The 19,185-nt window shown below is 44.3% G+C and overlaps 1 protein-coding gene across 1 annotated transcript in view; it reads right to left on the bottom strand.

Annotated features, from left to right (window-relative positions):
* LEF1 (lymphoid enhancer binding factor 1) overlaps positions 1 to 19,185 on the bottom strand; it is a 57,995-nt gene that overhangs the window by 13,861 nt on the left and 24,949 nt on the right. Inside the window, exons 4-8 of the mRNA XM_062574129.1 lie at positions 14,994 to 15,126; positions 11,467 to 11,557; positions 7,225 to 7,347; positions 6,325 to 6,487; positions 2,907 to 3,014 (exon numbers count right to left, since the gene is read on the bottom strand). Coding sequence (XP_062430113.1) covers positions 2,907 to 3,014; positions 6,325 to 6,487; positions 7,225 to 7,347; positions 11,467 to 11,557; positions 14,994 to 15,126 — 618 coding nt within the window. The remainder of the gene's footprint in view (positions 1 to 2,906; positions 3,015 to 6,324; positions 6,488 to 7,224; positions 7,348 to 11,466; positions 11,558 to 14,993; positions 15,127 to 19,185) is intronic.

Raw genomic sequence — 19,185 nt, 5'->3', positions numbered from 1 at the left:
AACCACTTCAAACCGTTGCAGTGGTCACCGATGGACACCAAGTCACAGCTCCAAGCACTGGCAGAGAAATTTAAGTAGTTTCCAGTCTGTCCTGGCCTGCCTGACTCTTACCCTGAGGCTGGCAACAGGGCCAGGCAACACTTTGCGCATGAGCTCCCAAAGACAGGACCAAGACTAGGAATCGCAAAACAGATTTCAAGAACTCTGGGAGGTTCACAGCAACGTGCTTTATCACTTAGGCACCAAGACAAGGCTTCTTTACACAGCATTACTGCAGCTGCTAACAAGGAAAAGAAATCATGTGAGGACAATTCTATTTTATTCTCTAGAGCACTCTGATTTCCAAAGCCTAAACCTACTGAAAGCTGATCTGAGATCCATCTAGGCAACATCAGAAAAGTGGAAGGAAAGGGCTAGGCTGAAAACGAGTTGTCGGCAATCCCAAACAAAGTAATTTCTGACAGCTTCAGCATACGCTGACATTACATTATGAAGACATTATTCTTGTCTTGGCTATCGCGCAACTTTGCATGAACGCTTTGGATGCTGCTAACAAGAACATAATAAGAAGTACACAGATACTGTCAACAAATGAACAGCAATGCTTAATGTTCTCTTGAGGCTGCTGAAAGCCTAAACAACCAGACAAACCAAAATACAAGAATCAAAACTAAGAGATCTTTCTTGGTTTTTTTTTAAATCAGTTTTGTGAAATCCAGCTGCATCAAAAAGAAAAGTCACCTCTATGTCATACAGCTCTAAAAATACTGCAGTAATATCTGTGCTAAATTAACACAGTTGCATTTTTAGACTGACCAACCTGAAAAAGATATGAAAGAAAAAGATATCTTACATCTGGAAAAAGTTTCAGTGACAAACTATGATCTACCTGTCTCACCTGCTCGCTACTGCTGCGACAAATGCGTGCACTCTTGGAGAGAGAAGTATTGCAAAAGGAAAGCTAAGAAAATTGTCCATTGTAACATACATGACTGAAATACTTCAGAGCTATACTTCTACACAGGATCTAAGTAGCAAGGCACATCAAATACAATTGCACATGCCAGCTTATAAGCTCTAAGTATCTCTTGTGGCTTTTAAAGACCTTCAGGTCCAATACTTGTGCTATATGGCAAGCTGTGGCAAAACGCATCAGGTTCTTAAAATTGATGTGCCTGAGTGTCACAGGACAATAAATGTTCCTCAAGTAAATATATACTACTGAAAGATACCTTTCCAGTACTTTGAAGGCTAACCACAGTATTGAAGGCTTAATTCCAGTAAGCATAAGCTAACACAGCTCCAATGTGGTTTGATTTTCCAGCAAGAAAGTTCAAGGAAATAGAAATCCCCTTACTTTCAAGGAGTGTGTCACTAACGCCTTACTTGCTTCCAGGTATATTTCTAGACAGCTCTGCTGGCATCACCTGGATACTGGAAATAAACCCTCCCTGTGTACGTCCACAATTCATCTGCTAGGAAAGAAGATTTTATAAATAGACAGGAACAAGCTGACAGGGCTTACAGTAGTATCTGTACTCACAAAACTGGGCACGGCTGTCAGCAAAACCAAAGCATTTGCTTTGGAGACAAACACGTGGTCTCTGCATTGATGCCTCCCTTGCCAAAAGTCTGCCTAAGAGACTGTGACTCACAAAGAAAATTTTGTTTGAACAGAACAACAGCCGTGCTGCACTGGAAATGTTAGGTATTTCTACAGTCTCTATTAGCATTGTATCTTGGTGCCTCACAATCTTTAATGCCCACAAGACACCCCTGAGTCAGAGAAATTCCATTGCCCACCTACTGCAGATGGGAGAGCGCGACAGATATAGCATGCCCACTTCCTAGCAAAGTAAATACTGTCACAGCTGACAGCGGAAGGAAAGGAGTCTAGATCTCAGGCTAGGATCTCTCTCTTAGGAATTGCAGCCTTCAAATTTTATTACATAACATATAGCTAACATATATTAACATATATTCTTCACAGATACTTGGCTACATATAGCATGACAGAAAACTCCTAAGTCTACATTGCCAAAGCATTAGAAATTTGAGTACTTAGTTCTTGCACTGCTAAGATGCTCCTGGAATATTTACATCAACAGAAAGCAGTCCAGTCTTGGCAACTGGGCTTTGCTACCTCTCAGGCTGCAAGGCACTAGCTGGTTTCCAACTGTACCACCAGTGCAAGGATCTTATGGTCTGTTTTACAAAGCAAAAAAAGACCTTGCCTCTCTACAATTTTAGTAATAGAGTCATTTAAATGCCAAAAATGTTATTAATACCTGCACTGTTGGTATTAACTTTCAGCTGATGTTTAATAATGAAGTAAGAGCTACTGTCAGAAGATTTCGTAGCTTCGCTGAACTATATAAAACCAGAATTTATCACAAAGCTTACTTATATAAATTTTGCTTTCTTTCAAATAAAACCATCCTGAATTACTTTCAACTGAAGTTCAGTTTGCATCAAGACAGATAGGCTTTAGGTTCTCCTAAAAGAGAGGGGCCCTGTTCTGCTCAAGTCTAAAGAAAATTTCTGGATAGCAGTGATCAATTAGAAAATTACGGAAAAATTCACAGCTGTACAGTACAATATAAGCTTTCAGACAGTAGTGATGACTGTCCTGGAAAAATTCTATGTGCTATTTTCTTCCCCTTAAAAAATGTGTCCTTCATAATATGCACTGCACCATCAACAACAAAATCCAAAGTTTTCCAGATGCCTGAAGTGCTGAAGTGCAAGTAAATATAATGCTCACGTATGTTTCTTCACCATCCCTCCTTCCAAAGCTTTCCACAGTTAAAAAAGGGGGAGAAGGAGGAGGGGGCAAAAAGACCCCAAACCTCACACATTAGGTAAAGGAAATTAATTTTAAAAGAACCTTCAAGTGAGTGACTTACGTAGTTGTCTCTTGCAGACCAGCCTGGATAAAGCTGCATGTGTAGCTGCCTTTCTTTACGAGCTAGTTCATAATATTTTGCTTGTTCTTCACGGGAGAGAGCATGCCACTGCAAACAAAATAAACGCAGTATTAGATGAGGAAATAACTCATACCTAGGCAACAGATGACATTAGCAAGTGTTTTTGTGATTTTGATTCAGTCCTTTCCTATTGCAAAAATGCAATTCATTAGCAACTACAAGCACCCCTGTTTACTAACCAACATTGAGGCATTTGTCAGCTCTACAACTGCCAAGCGCCTTAAGCAAGATAAAACTCATTTATGAAAAGAGGGCTCACCAAATAATCTGCTCACAGAACCATGCTCTCCACCACTACATAAAAAAAATTCTAGTTCACGACAAAACAGATGGTGTTCGTGCTGCTTCTACAGGACTGTCTGCTCTCCCCACCGGAGACTTTGCTGTCTTAGTTTTAAGAAGTGGTTACACATTGGCTTTCAGGTCTCATGTCAAAGGCACAACAGAGGCACAGGGCACCAGCAGGCTCTTTTTCCAAGATCACCCTGGAAGTGTCGAGCTTCAAGGTATTTGCATTTTGATTTCTCCTTGTAGTAACAGGAGAAAAGAAAACGGCAACTACGAAAAGTTTCTAACATCGGCAAGCCACAGAATTGTTGTCTTCCAAATTAGAGGAGCTGACCTCTGTGGCCAAGTAAGGCTAGATCTCCTGCTTTATCTACTTTAAGAAACAAACAAACAAAACCTGCACAGTTGAAAAGGCCCCAAGCGTATCGGTATCTCATCATTTTATTCTTGCTGAAACACCTATAATAGATCCGAACCAATAAGAGGAAAGGGATTGTTTTTAGAATCAGCTTCCACTGCAGCATTAGCCTTGTTTTCTTATTTGACCTTGACAACATGCATGGAGTGGAAAGGCGAGCAAAAAGAGAGAAGATATTAATAAAAAGACAGACATGAAATCAGTGAGACACTCAAGCAAGAATAATTTATAGAACCAGGATTTCAGATCAGATCATATTTGTAGGATTTAATATGTCGCTTTGTTATATGTCAGAAGATGTGAACAAAACGGCTTGTCTGTCTAGATTTGGCAAGTTCGATGTGTTACTGAAAGCACAGCAATTCAGCCTATTTGCAACTCCGATATTCCACACATGGCACTTCAAGACTGGAAGGAATTAGCATTTTTCATTTGCACCTAAGTAGTCTACATCAGGAAATTGGGTAAGAGCAAAGTACTAACTGTGGAACAAATTCTACACAAAGAACAGCGTGGACGAGGAGCCGACCAAGGCAGCCAAATTTCAGTACAGCAAGCGGCTGGACAACAAGGGTCAGACCGCCTCAGCTGGCTGCCAGGTGGAACATTTCTGCCTCACTGCAACTGAAGTGAAAAATCTTAAGAAAATAAGATAAGGGGACAGCCCCTTTCTCTGCAGAGATTATTTGCTGATAGCAAGAGGATATACTGAGATCAGCTGCCTTAGCAGAAACATGAAAGTAAAAAGTCTAAGAATGGAAACTTATTTTTCCACTCAAAACATTGTTAGAAGCTTTTATAGGTTACACGACGTTTTCCTGTAACTGCTCAGCATGTCCTGTTTCATTTTCTAGCATCACCTGTTCCTACAAGTTACGTAACTGTTCCTGCATGTGGCAATGCTGCCGGACCTGCACTTCTCACTGGCTTCAGTGCCCACAGTTAAAACTCCTGGGCTAGCAATAGCAAAATAGGGGACTTAAACCCTACCAAACATGCAGAGAAAAAGTTTTCCACTCCACATCTCTTAGAGGTTGGCATCCTTCCATACTGCAGACCCGACAGGTCCATAAAGCTGCCATTTCAGTGAGAGTCATTTTTTTATGCTTTACCACTTGCTTATTGGGTGTGAAGAACTGCTGATTTAAGATCAGGACATATAAGGAGGAGAAGGAGAAGAAAAAGCTCTCTGTTAAAGCAGAACTTTTCCAACACTGGCCTTGCTTACGCAGTAGCATCAGAAAGCCCAGCACCATGGGAAATGTAAGCTCTGGAGAGCAGAGGTGGTTCCCGTTCCAAAGTGGCACAGTGTATAGTAAACAGTGACCAGGATGGCTGAACACAAAACATTTGATAATAATTAATCTCCGAGCAATTATATTTGATAACTCATGCGTTGTTTGTACCACTGGGCAAGTGGAACTTCAGGTACTTTCATAGTGAACAGTAACTTGGAAAGAAGAGTCAAAACTGTGGAAAAAGCAGACAACAGAGTACTGAGGTTTGATTCACTGGCAGAATGGAGATAAATAAGCCACTTCCATCATTCGGGCCAAGAAAATGAGACCGGCCTACTTAAAAACTAAGATTAGTTACTGAGGGAGTGAGACTTGCATGAAAGAATGGAAAATGCAAGCACCAAGACGTCCTTTAAGAGGAAGTAACAGGTTGCAGGAACCAGGACATGAAACAAAACATGTCTAATCCAACTGAGGGAAAACAGTCTTCAGATTGTAACAGGAAAGTAGCAGTTAATGTTGTGTACTGACTTCCTACTTAAAAGCACACTGCTTTTTTTCCCAGAGAGTTGCAGTGTCTCTTGCTGAGGCACTCCTCAGAAAGAGGAGTTCTGAGTATCTAATCTCAAACTCAGACTACTATAAAAGTCACCTCTGGGCGTCTTCCACTTCTGGGACAGCTGAAGTCAGAGATGGCCAGGCGTGTTTATCTTCACCACTTTCCCTTCAGAAGAGCAATACGGCAAGTGAGCATGGATTGCAATTGTGGGTTGGCCTGCGTTTTTTCCAGAAAGAACATTGCCACAAAGCTGCCACAAAAGCAAATGCTCTCAGCAAGGCTGCTGTGTGGCTCTGGGATGGGCCCTGGGATGACCAGCACTGGGCTGGTGACTTCAGAGACATGCAGAACTTGTCTGGACAACTCACTGAACAACCTGCTCTGACTGGGGCTGGTCTGGGTGACCTCCAGAGGTCCCTTCCAACCTACATGCTTTTGTGATCGGACCCACGTTATATTCACTGTTGAGATCTATCTCAATCAGCATTCAGTGTTCCTACCTAAATGAGCCTCTCGTGCTCTGATAAACACCAACCTCTAGAAGGACCTAGGCAGTGATCCTTCCATGTGTGAACAAGAATATTTAATGCTGGAGGTACAGACTCAGTGACATGAATGGGCCAGACACACCAATCGGATGATGTGGGTAATACTGAGAAAAGAAAATCAACACACTGCTTTTATTTTTAGTCGCATGTTTCATCTTCTATAGCTAATTTGATAGCTGCACATTAGTTAGCACCTCAAGCAGAAAGTGAGCCATCACACCCGCCAAAGGGAAACACACACAAATTAGCAGCACACGTGAGTACACACACACCCTGCTATACATACCCTTCTGCCAAGAATCTGGTTGATAGCTGCGCTTTCTTTCAGAGTACACTCTGCTACAACGTTTGCTCTCATTTCTTTCATGTACAACATGAAAGCATTCAGAGGTTTCTTAATATGAGGTCTTTTTGGCTCTTGTTCTTTTCTCTGTTCGTGCTGAGGCTTCCTAAAACGTGGTGGGGGAAGGGGGAAGGAGGGAAAAAAGAGCATCTATTTACCTTCAGTCTGAAAAAAAAGCACCCAATAGAAAACTTCCAAGCTGCAGTTACAATAGCATAAAATTAACAAGAATGTGAATTCCAATGGCCATGTCTCATCCACTTTTACATCTTTTCAGGGAACTGGCTTTAGAAAATAATTTAATACTCTAGGAGGGTGTCAGGTAGGCAAATAACACTTGATCTGTGAAGCCAATCCAAATGCATCATGTGTCTCAGTTCTCTTTTTCAATGGCTATCCATAGTCCCCTAGAAGGCCATTGCTACAGACAGGAGGATAGCTCCTCAGTCACTGATTTCTTAAGCCTTTTGCCTTCAAATACTAAGCACAAATGCTGCTTTTTAGCAGTAGATTTTGCAGTTAAGACTTTATCCAACAGAGTCTCCAAAGTTCATTCTCAAACAACATCCTCAGGAAGACAGCTCCATGACTGTGTCTGAATGAAGATGACTGTGGCTGATGGCTAGTAAGTGCTGGACTGAATACTGGCTTCATGTCTCATTACTCTTCCCTCAAAGCAGCCCACATCTCCCACTTCAATTATAGGAGAAGAGTTAAAATTCAAACAGCTCATGAAAGGCACTTGTCCCCTCCACCATTTTTTTTTTAACCTCCTCAACTCTCCTTTTAATAGAGTTCTCAAGCATTTGTAGACTAAGGGCTAGTGCAGAAAGGCAGACTCACACATGCATTAGCTCACTGTCGTTGTGTGGATGTTCTTGTTTGACTTGAGGTGTTACAATAGCTGGGTGAGGGATTCCAGTTGTGTGAGGGCCTGGAGGACCAGGAATCATGTGATGTGAAAACCTAAAAGAGAAAACGAAGAAAGGTCTATAACAGTATCAAAGCTAGGCCTCAAACACTTACATGACAGCAGTGGGATGCCCCAAGAATGCCCCAACACCATGGAACTTGCAATGGAAAGACAATTCTTTAAGAGTGGGCATGAAAAATATTTGGCTAAGATTCATGCATTGTAATTGGTTTATTCAAGAAATACAAATATCAGTCAACATTTTGGTTTTGAAGAAGTTATGTTATTCCCTTTCAGGAAAATAGCTTTAGCAATGCACACAAGAAACATTTAATTATTGTACTGTTACACTAACTAGCAATAGAAATACACATTTCTTAACCAAAAACTCTATTTCCACACCAAGATACAAACATTCTTAAAATATCCACCACCAGCCAATGCAAAGGAAGAACTGCCATGCAGGGAAAAAAAATGCAGGGGAAGAAGAAGAATCTGTTTAAGAAGTCCCTAATACCTCTCCATGGAATCTTTCGCTTTTCAAAGCACTTAAAGATTTTAACATCACCTCACCTCAACTACCTCCTCCAAATACTTGAACAATAATATTCCTGTATCCTGGAAGAAAAAGGGGGGGGGGGGGGAAGACAGAGAGAGAAAGACAGAGACTCTCATCCTAAGTAAACCTTCCTTTCATTTGTGCCAGAAGGAAAATAGAAAAAAACAAAGTACCACTAACTCCATCCCACCCTACTGACTCATTTCATCCCTAAGGCCAGCTGAGATGGATCTTCAAGGCACCGAGTGTTGCAAACCCATTGCAGCAGAAGATCCCAGTACCATGAAAAGCAAGCTCTTGCTCCAATGGTTTGCTGAGTGAATGTCTATTGAGGAATCATGTCCACCTTCTCTCTTCTCCTTTCCCCAATTCTTTTGCCCACCTCCTGCACTCCAACAAAGCAAAGCAAGCTCAAAACATCGAGACCAAAATAGAGTCATCTTGTTATGGAAAAAGAACAACTCTCCTTCCCAATCACCGACGGGCATGTGCTTATCATTCCCCTTTACAGAAGTGAAGGGACAGTGACAATCCAAAGGAAACCTCACCAACAGAGCCAAAAGGACCTACTACTTATCAAGGGGCTTAACTTAATTCCCCATCCAAGAGGATTTTCTTCTATAGGTCACATAAAAAAAAAAAAAGGTCTATTGCAACCTTGTGTATACCAAGCACAAGATGCAGAAGCTGCCTATAGACTGCAAAAGCATAGGAGAGGAGGTCTGGAGTGTGTCATGGCCAAGTCTCAGTTAGCATTTCTTGCTTGCACTTAGACATAAAGACACAGCGCCTGATTCACACACCAGTACGAACACACTGTGCTGGCATCCCTTCCCAGTAATGGCTTTGGGCTATGAAATACCTACTTGAGAGCAAGTTTCCACATGGAGTGATACCTAAATGATTCAAGACTAATTATGAACAACTTTGGAATTAAAACTATATAACCCAGACTACAGTGACAATCTATCTGCTTTCATACTTGCATGAATAAAACCCAAAGATGCATGCTATACATGGCATCTAGAAGTGAACTCATGATCTCATTTCAGATGAAACAGTTCAATTAATCCTTGACAAGTCTCCAGTGTTCCTAATTGCAATACTTCAGAGACTGCCAGGAAAACGCTGAACGAGGCCAGTATGGGATCCAGGCAAACTGTATATACACAAATGTGTTAAATAAAAATGTATGCATAAAGTTTTAGCTGACTGAAAAGCAAGCAAAGACAGACCAAGATGCAAGCAGAAGAGCAACTTGCCCTGTAATGCCAGCAGTTACTCCCCAGTCAGTCATTCACCTCCTACACCTACCTGGACATGGAAGGGTCGACTGAGAGTGAGGATGGATAGGGCTGCCTGAATCCACTCGAGATGGGATATACAGGCTGACCTTGCCTGAGGTCACAGAAGAAAGGAACCCATCAATAACATGATACGGTATCAAATAGTTACTCTAGAGTCATAAGCACTTGATGGGAACTCAGAGTGAAACAAAAAAAAAAAGGTAAAATTTTAAGAGTTCTGCTAGATTCAAAGCTAATGAATTCCTGAACACTTAGGACCTTCTCCCTCTCTTTCAAAAGATTTCCAATTTAAGTTTGCATTGAGGAGGAAAGCAGAACAACCAGCCCTCCTCCCCCAAAGCACACATATGAACACTCCCTCTCCCGAACCTAGTTTTAAAAGCACTGGAAGCAGATCCAGTTAATTCACTCTTAAAAAAAAGAGGCATTTTATTCCAAATAGTTCCAGTGTAGATCAGTGCAAGAATACCAGAATATGAATTATCAATTTAGAAAACTTTTTGGACTGTCTGATGAAGTCTTTAAAAGATTAGGACTCTCTTCATTTGCATCTTCTATGGTAAGGAACAAGTGGCCAACATTTCTAAGGAACTACAGCTTATCTGATTTAAAAACAAAAAAAAAAAATAAAAAACCAAAAAAATCCCACAACTGCTTAAAGTTCAAACTCTGCAAACCAACAGAAGAATCGCGTATGAAATCCTTACTTCCTTTACACTTGCACATTCACAAAGTATTTTATCACCACCATATAATTTGGAGACCCTAGCTTTTATTATTATCACCACATTTTATTCACTTCCAATGAGCAGTTGGTCAGGTCCTGACCAGAATTAGCATATTTAAGTATCATGCTATGGTGATGTAAAGAAATACACATTTGGACCGAATATCTGGACCAGTTTTGGAAGATCGTGCATGCGTTAGTTCTATTTGAACTTACGGACTGACTGATCAGGGTTTCTAAGGGGAACAAAAGGGATTCTGGCCTTTTCAAGGTTCAGATACAATTTCCACACTTTTACTACCTTATTTAAAGAGAGCAGTGCTCAAAAGGAAGGGGAAAAAATAAACAAATTTTTTTAAAAAAAAGTGGAGGAAGCCTCAGCAATGCTACCACCCAGAACAGAGCTGGAAGCCGTAGAGCTAAGGGAGGGTGGGCTATGTTCAGCGGGAAGCGAGCACTACTAAACACACTTCCAAACTCTGCAAAACTGGAGTGCATCTCTCCTCTCCTTTCTCTTTCCCATTAAAGACTCCTTTCCCTCCCCCCTCACTGCTGCCTCAATCATTCTAAAAGCAATGACTGACCACATCTGGAAAACGAGTGCCAGAAACTGCCTGGTAGTTGGTGGAGGTGGTGAGTAAGCCTAGCAGCAATGAACAGGAAGGAAGGGGAAAAAAAAAAAGCAGTCAGGTGCTTCTGTATTTTAGTTCCATATCTGATATCATTTGCTCCAAAAAGGCGTGTGACACTTCCTGAGAGATTCTCCAGCAATATAGCATTTTACCATCTTTTTGTCTCTAGTTTCTCTGCCCTTATCATTTAGAGTAGGCACTCCTGGCATACAGAGACACATGGAGGGGAAAAAAAAAAGGCGCTCATTGTGGAGGGCACAGATTAGTTAAAAAGCAGATTCTGAAGCAAGAGAATTGTTGCTGAGCTTGCTCAGGCCCTGCCCTTACAGAACTGGGGGTCAACGTCGATCTACCCTGAGCAGACATGAAGCAACCTGCAGAATCGATCAGTCTGAGAATGTTGTGCTGCTTCTCCAAACGGAAACAACTCTGAATGGCAGAGAAAGATCCTTAGAGTGCTAATACTAAAAAGAACTGCAAAATCTCCCACTTATTGAGGTCTTCCTCCATACAGAAACTGTAAAAAGCAGACTACAAAAGTTTGTTCTCCATTTTGATGCAGTTTCAAGATATCCCCTCTACACGCACTTCAAAGTTCTTTCTTACCTCCCCTCGCCTCCATAATTGCAATTTTGTTTATTAAAAATTTACATTTAATTCCTTGAGAACTGTTTTTTGCTATCTTTCCAAATGCCAAGAGCCACAAATCCGAGCCATAAGAAATACATAGACTTCAAAGTGAAATCCTCACACTTCAATTTTGGTCTGTGTTCAAAAACCAGATTCAATTCATTTCAAAGATCAACATTTTTTGATCTTTTAAACTAAAATAACATAGTAATTTCTTGCTACCGCGACACTCTTATTTTGTAATTGCTGCCATTGATTGAACAACAGTGGATGGTATGAACATGCAGCCTGTCTGAAAAGAAGCTAAAAGCGCTTACCAGCCAAGAGGTGGTGTTATCTGTCCAACACCCCCTGGAGATAAGGGATAGAAGGTGGGGATATCAGGAGCTGGAGGATGTCTGGACATGCCTGTTAAAGAGTACAGCACAGTGAGTGACTTTCCCCTCAAAACACTACAAATGCAAGCTAAGGTTCACAGCTAACACGGCCAACACTACAATGAAATTAGTGCTCTGGATAAGAAATAACCACCTTTTTATTTAGCATTAAAAGCAAAGGACTACCCACGGCACCATTAAAATAACAAATAACTTGCATACTTTAATGGTTTCACAATTCAGAAGAAAATGCTGGAAAAACAAAGTGGAAGGACGGAATAAACGTATCAGTCAGCACACACACAAGTTCAGGCTTCCTGCTAAGTGGTTAGGCAATACTGTCCTCTAAGTGGTTTCACCAAACCAGACCGAATGCTGAGGAACCATCTAACATACGGCATGAAACAGGGAAAATAAAAGCATTGTCACACAGGCAGTTCAGCAGAGCTATTAGATTAGGTAAATTGCTACTTGTACATTTTTGCTGGTTCCCTTATGGATTCACAGATTTTGGAAACTTGCTACCACAGAGGATCAGTGGTTAATTAAGAATCATTTTCAGGCCTGTAATGGTCACACTTGATATGATTCATTTGGCTTCCAATTGTCACTCCAGTTCCAACTAAGCTCTTCATCAAGTTGACTCCTGTGGGCTCCAAGGTCAATCTGTTTTGCATTGGTAGTATTTCATGGAAAAAATAAAAAGTCCCATCAGAAATGATCCATCAGCTCACATTGCCCAGAACACGGAGTCCTACAATTGTAAGAATCACCTCAAGATTAAAGCTAATCCTGGTCCCAAAAGGATCCATCGTCTCCATTCTTCACCTAAAACTCATGCCCCCAGGAGACATGGAATTATGATTGCAGAGGCCACAAAGACATTGGTTTATTTAAATGTGTTTGGGGAAGAGGGGGCTGAAACAGTAGGAATTGTTAAGATTACTTCACATGTTAAATCAGCTGCTTTAAAAGGGTATTAAATATTTATGTAGTGGCACTCCAAATGTCCAAGATGGAGTGCACGTTACCTTGAGACTTCCTCTTATAGACTGACTCTACTGATTTTTCCCCATAGTTCACATTAGAACTTCTGAATTTAATTATAAGATTTGAAAAACACCTTTTGGGACTGAGTACAGGAAAGGATAGAAACCAGTTTTCCTGGTGCCACTGCTGGCTCTGTCTATTCTGGTGTTCTCAGGAAAAGTTAAATTGTAAGACTCAGGAGCGCAACTTAAAGATCCAAGCTGTGGCCAGTTCTTTTCAAAGTTGTAAACCAGTGGGTGGCTGACAGGACAGAGGACATTTTATGCATTCCAGGATTTTTGAGTGAGAGAGAACATTCTTCTAAAGCATTTAGAAAAGGTGAAAAACAGGTCCAGCATCTCATCGTTGCTGACAGCTGATGTACCCAAGGAGTTACCACGTGACAGCGCCTCTATTGGACTAAAACCTCTGCACAGAGCTGGGCTCTTTCTTCCCCAGAAGCTGGGAAAAAAAAAATGCAAGCAACAACCAGCCACCTGTAAAAAGGCCTCCTTGCGAGCCCCCAAGGCTGGGGCCCCTGTGGGAAACCCAGCTCCCTGCTGCCTCTTTCCACCACCAGGGAATTTGGCAGCAGCGAGGGCTGTGGGTGGCAGGAGCCAAGGTGGTCTCTGAGCGCCCCGGCGCCACTGGGCGACAGCGACGGGGCAGCCAGGAGCCACGTCGCTCCGGAGGCAGCGCCAGAGCCGAGGACGGAAACAATTGTGGGAGGCATTTGGCAGAGGACCTGAGGGGAAAAAATATCCTCTCTTGGTACCAACCGCATGGGCTACTTCCCTGGGACTGCTCCGACGCGCTAACGGCGCTGACATGAGGGGTATGAAGAGACCACACACATCAAGGAGCCAGGCAAAGGGAAAACCAGAAGTCTCCAGTCTGCACTGTCTGTCCTCACCCTTGCCAGATACCGAGCAGAGGAATTAGGAGCCGATTCCCCAGCATCACAGGGCCAGGAGCCGGGCGCAGGGGATGTCTCCAGCCTGCACACCACTCGGACCAGCGCCAGGCACGTTTAAGAAGCTGGAGATGCGACGTGCTGGGAGTCACGGGGCAGGTGAGAGGGGCTGGGTAGGGAGGGCAAGATGTTCAGTTTGGGTCTACAGGAGATCAGGGATTAAAAAAAAATAGAGATAAAAGCAGATAATTAGAGTGCAGAAGGGCAAAAACCATCCTGAAGAAAGTCAAAACCTTCTGAGCTCACCAGCTATGGCAGCAGAGTGTGCCCATGAGTTGCAATCAGCTTGACTAAGAGGTAGAAATCCCACATGCTGGCATGCACTGCAGCCGCGGCATTTCAAGAAACGAGCACAAATACCCTTCTCCTGCGCAATGACGCAAAGACGGAAGACAGATGAGGACAGTGAGTCTCCATTTGCTTCCTCCAACTTTCAAGAAAAAGAGAAAAACTATGCATGTATTTACAGGTCAGACTTTCCAGGCAGAGCACCTGGAAAGTATTCCCTCTCCTCTTTTTTTTTTTTTTTTTTATTAAATACACAGCCACAAGGCCACGGTATTTTTTGGATGTAGCCCATGCTATTATTGGCATAGCAAGGCCAAAATAAAAACAACGCATTCAGGGAAAGGCACGAATAAAAAGGAAAAATCTCTCTCCTTGGATGACAGTAGCTAGACACTCTTCTAGATAAATGGGACACTTCTCCACGAAGACTCCTGCTTGGTAAAACAGAGCTTCACAAATTTTCAAACTAGATGTCCTGACTACACCGGCCAGCTTTGTCCTCCCCAAGCAGCTGGGAGCAGTGAGTATTGTGAGTACTTTTTTTTTTTCGGGCTTTCTAGGAGCACAAGGCCATTGGAAATCACGCTCGCTGCAGAAGACAGTAGGCATGAGAGGGTTAAAAATGCCACGTTTGCAAGGCCTGAACTTGTGCGGGCTCTGAACCAGCCCCTCTGTGTTTTCCAGGATACCCTTCAGGCATGCCAGCTGACATACGGAGGAATTCAGACAGTTGGAATAAAGGGCATAAAATACAATTACAACTAAAAAAAAAAAAAGAAAGAAAACAGTTTCAGTAACAGCAGTACAGGAGTATTCCTCTCTGCGTTTTGGAGAGGTTTGGGATGACTGCCGTTTCCACGTCTGCACGCTGCAAGCCTCGGGCACAACAGGAGGCGGCGAGAACGGGCTGCTGTTTACTGAGACTTTGAGAGATTTTGACGAGTAAAACAAGCCAGAATTAACACATTAGAAAAGAGCACAAAGATTCAAGCAGCCAATTCAAATATCAGCATCACGGCAGGATCAGCATCTCTGAGAGTGGGCACACGCGACTAGAAAATATTGCAAGTGCTACAAATAAAGCCATGGGAGCAGCGCGCGGTGGCGGGGAGGGAGGGCGGGAGGCCCTGGCGTCGTCCCCGTCCCTGCGTGTCCCCGCTGGCCAGGCCGGGCTCACCTTGTTTGGAGCTGACGTCTGAGGGGATGTGAGACGGGTGCGACCCCGGGGAAAAGTGCTCATCGCTGTAGGTGATAAGGGGGGTGAGGGGGTGAACCGCATGAGAGGGCTGTACCACAGGCACCTTGTTCGACTGCAAGAGAAGAAAAAAAACAAGCGTTAGCAGGGCGTGGTTTCTGCATTAAAAAAAATATATAATAGACACTTCTGAAATGTAATTTAAAAATATTTGCAAAGGACGGCAACATGGGAGCTGGTGGACTGCAGCCAGGAGGGGTCACTCGTGAAGGAAACCTACTGAGTGACTGGGGAGCCCAGTGCCACAGGACATGGAGGGCAGATTAAAAATGCTAAGAACACCCGGCAGCATCCCAAAATGGGTGCTACAAAGCACCATCCCCATAAAATAAAACACACGCTTTCCATCCGGCACCGTGCAGAAACGAGGGGGAGGGAGGCAGCTGGGCATGGCGGAGGGCAGGGCACCAAGGAAGCATTTCGTTGTCGCTCGTCCTTCTCACGGCTCTGAAATCAAGGCTGTGAGACAACACGACTTGTTCCTTTCCACAGAATACTTCCACATTAATGCTACTTGAAACAAAAAGTCTCTCTTCCCATGGTGGGACTGGCCACGGCAAGGACCTTAGCACGCAATGCCCATTTCTACCCTGCCGCTCTGCAGCCCACGAGCAAAAGTAATCATGCTAAAAACAGGTTTTTAATAAAAAAAGAAAAAAAGAAAAAGAAAGGAAGAGGCATTCAGACAAAAATACTGATAAAGCTCAGCAAGGACAGCCCGTCAAATATTAGGAACTGAGCGACAGGAAAAAAAAAAAAAAAAAAAAAACTAAGACCTCAATGAAATTAATTTTATTTGAATCTCGATATTCAAATCCTGACACAAAAATAGATTCTAGGACAATATTCCAAGTATAAATCAAGGATCTCTTTAGACTGCGAGAACTAGAAGGGTTATTAAATGGACAACTCAATTTATTATTAAGGCCGATAGGAGAACAGGAACGGGAGCAAATGGGAGCCAGTGCAGCGGTTTCTGCTTTCCTTGTTTTCAGAGCACCACCTTAAGGAACTTGCATTAGCAGGCAGTATCTTCTTAATGTCTGACCTATCCCTCCAGTCATATAGCTCAGAATCTGGCGCCATGAATTTTTGCTAAATTATGCTATCCTGGCTCTCCTCTTAATTTTACGGTTTTCAACACAGATTTGCTTTCCTGTGGGAAAGAGATAAGAACCTGAGGATTTTAATTTAAGCTTTGGCCTTGTCTTATATTTTGCAAGATGGAGAGAGAAAGCAGCCCTGGTAGGTGTTTTAAAGCCAACAAGCATTAGGTCCATTTTTGTGAGCAAATAATAAAAGCAGTATGAATTCTCAATAATATGTACGAGCAGAGTTGTGCAGGCGCTAGTTCAGGCTGCTCAGCATCTTCCCTATTTGTAAAAATTCAACAAAACCAGATGCCAACAAATTCCAGATGATTTACAGATCAGGCCTCGGTCTTTAGCTACAAGACTTGGGGGCCAACCCACCATTCAGCAATTACTTTATCAGCAATAAATTGTGTATTATGAATAAAGATCAAGCAGTAGATGTATTTAGGTCACACACAGCTGCTAAACAGCATTAATTTCTCAAAATTTGGTAATTAACATTCTGTATTATACTGGATATAATTATCCTGCACGCTCATGGTATCAGGGTTACTTGCTTTTAGAAATTATCTGTCGGCACTTTTGGCAACCCTCTCCCGGCTTCCCCTGCCTCGCTCGGCAGCACCCCAGAGCTTTCATCTTATTTTTTAAACCGCGGCACCTTATCTCCTAAGCTGATGGCAGCGGTTTGCAACGTGCGCGTCTCGGGGATGAAGGAAGCGCGAGAAGCACGTGGAAAAGCGAGCGGCCCCGCGGCGCTCAGCCCCGCCGGGCGAGCTCTTCCTTCCGCAGGCCGGGCTCGCCCGGCGCCCCTTCTCCCCGAAGCGTCTCCTCCAAACCTCACCGGCCCGCGCGTTTGCAGCGGAGACATCACGCGATCACCCGCTGCTCTACGCGAGGGCCACGGGTGTCTCAGCACGGAGATTGTGATTCACCCAACCCATCAAAAACGCAACGTTTTGGTGCAGCCTGGTCCTTAAGCAGCTCGCAGGAGGGCTAGAAGCAGGCGAGGCCGCAGCTCTGGTTGAGCGACAGCGTTCGGAAGTCCAAGCGAGGAGCCCGCGAGAAGGCTCCCGCGAGCCGTCCCCGCTGCGCTCGCCCGCGGCGCCCGTTCCGGCGGCTCCCCGCGAGCCGGGGTGCGCGGCCGGGAAGCGGGCAAACCGGGTGCCCAGCAGCTAGAGCCTCCGGTCGGAGCCGGCAGCAGGGCGAACTTCTGCCCCAGGGACGGCAACCACGGCCTGCGAGTGCTGGGCTTGCTCCGCGCTCCGGCGTTTCGGGAAGGGCGAGGACGGGGGCAGACGCCCCGGCCGCGGCGCGGGCTCAGCTGCTGCTCCCTCGGCGGGCGGCAGCTCCCACCAGAAGCTCCTGGACGGCGGAGCCCACGGAGGCAGCCCGGGGCGCGCCAAGCAGAGCTACGCGAAGGCGACAGCTCCCTCGGAGGGCCGAGAGCGTCCCCGTCCGGAAAACGGGGGGTTCGAGGGACGGCTGATCCGTGACCCAGCTCGAAACCTGGCAGTTTTCCCTCATTTTTGAAATGCTTCTGACGAAAAGCCAGATACCATGGAGGGGGCGGGGAAATCAAAAAACCAAAAAGCAAGCAACCGAGCAGCTAGCTAACGCTTCAGCTCGAACCGGCCCCGCGCCGCCTCGGCGAAAGCGTGGGAACTGCCGGCGCCGCCGGGAGCTGCTCGGGGAGAGAGGGGCCGGCGCCGGGCGCTTCTCCCCACCCAACAGCGAGCGTCGCCATTCGGCGGCGGTTTTCGCCAGGTCACGAGGGTTTCTAAGGGTTTCGTACTCCAGCCAGACCACAGGGCGAAGAATCGGAAATGATGCCCGGAGAGGTGCCGGCGTGGGGTTTTCTTTTTCTTTTTTTTTTTCTTTTTTTCTTTTTTTTTTTCTTTTTTTTGCCGTGAAGCCCCCAGCCTCCTTACTCCTCCTCTCCTGGCAGCAGCTTCTGCTTTGGGTGAAGGCACTAGCAGATGGCCGATTCAAACTAAAATATGACAATGAAAAAAAACTTAAGGAAGGAGAAAAACAGACCTACGCCGCCAAATGCGCGCCTTGCCTCTCGTTTCCAAAGGAAAGGGTCATTTTGAAAACACGGTTTCAAATTTTTGGTATAACAAATGTTTGGTTCAAGAGCGGAGGGGGGAGAAAAGTCAGATAAGCTCCTCCAAAAAACCCCACTTTCTGCGATTGCTGTAGCAGTACTTCAAAACAGAAGGACCAGCGACTTGTTGGAGGATTTGAGGACACCTGAGGACACTTAGAAGAGACCAAAAAAAGCCAAACAAACAAGCAAAAAAAACCCCAGCTCCATCCCTTTCTACCTAACTTAATTGCTAAGTTGTTTACTTGTCTAACATCTCAGAGCCCTGAATTCCTTTTTAAGCAGGAGGAGGTAGCAAACCCCAAAGATGGCAACTTCAGTCTTCCTTTCAAAATAGCGACAGACTTTTAATGGCTAAACTAATGCTGGATTTATGCTTTGGAAGACCAGTTGTTGCAATCAAAAGGAAAGACCAAGAACAACATCATTCTGGAGCAATGGAGGAAAAAAAAAAAAAAAAAAAGGCCCCCACCTGCAGACCTTCCTTGGGGGTAAGGCTTTAGCATGGGGGAACCGGAGGTGGAAAGACAAGAGGTAACAACAAGGTGTTTTGGCAAGAACTGGTTACCCATAGATAAAACAAGCTAATCAACCACCAGCAATAATTGCAACTACAGCGTGCCCCTTGCCTGGGAGCTATGGCACGATGCCTTTCTGCAGATAACCCAGCTGAGACGCAGCAGACTCGATATATGGAGAACTCAGGTTATTGTTTCCCCTCCTCATCCCCAAACCATTGATTTCTAGCAAAGTTTTACGTATGGCAACTAAACATGGGCTGACAGGATGGGCATGCACCAGCCCCGCCAGCAGCCCTGGACCTGCTCGCCGCCGGTGTGCCCCAGTCCGGTATTTTATTACTAAGACCAGAGATAGCATCTTTTGGTCCACAAAGTTCAGCATAGGACTC

Source organism: Rhea pennata, chromosome 4 (assembly GCF_028389875.1).
Source record: "Rhea pennata isolate bPtePen1 chromosome 4, bPtePen1.pri, whole genome shotgun sequence".
Taxonomy (NCBI): domain Eukaryota; kingdom Metazoa; phylum Chordata; class Aves; order Rheiformes; family Rheidae; genus Rhea; species Rhea pennata.
This window is presented reverse-complemented; position numbering and strand designations above follow the sequence as displayed.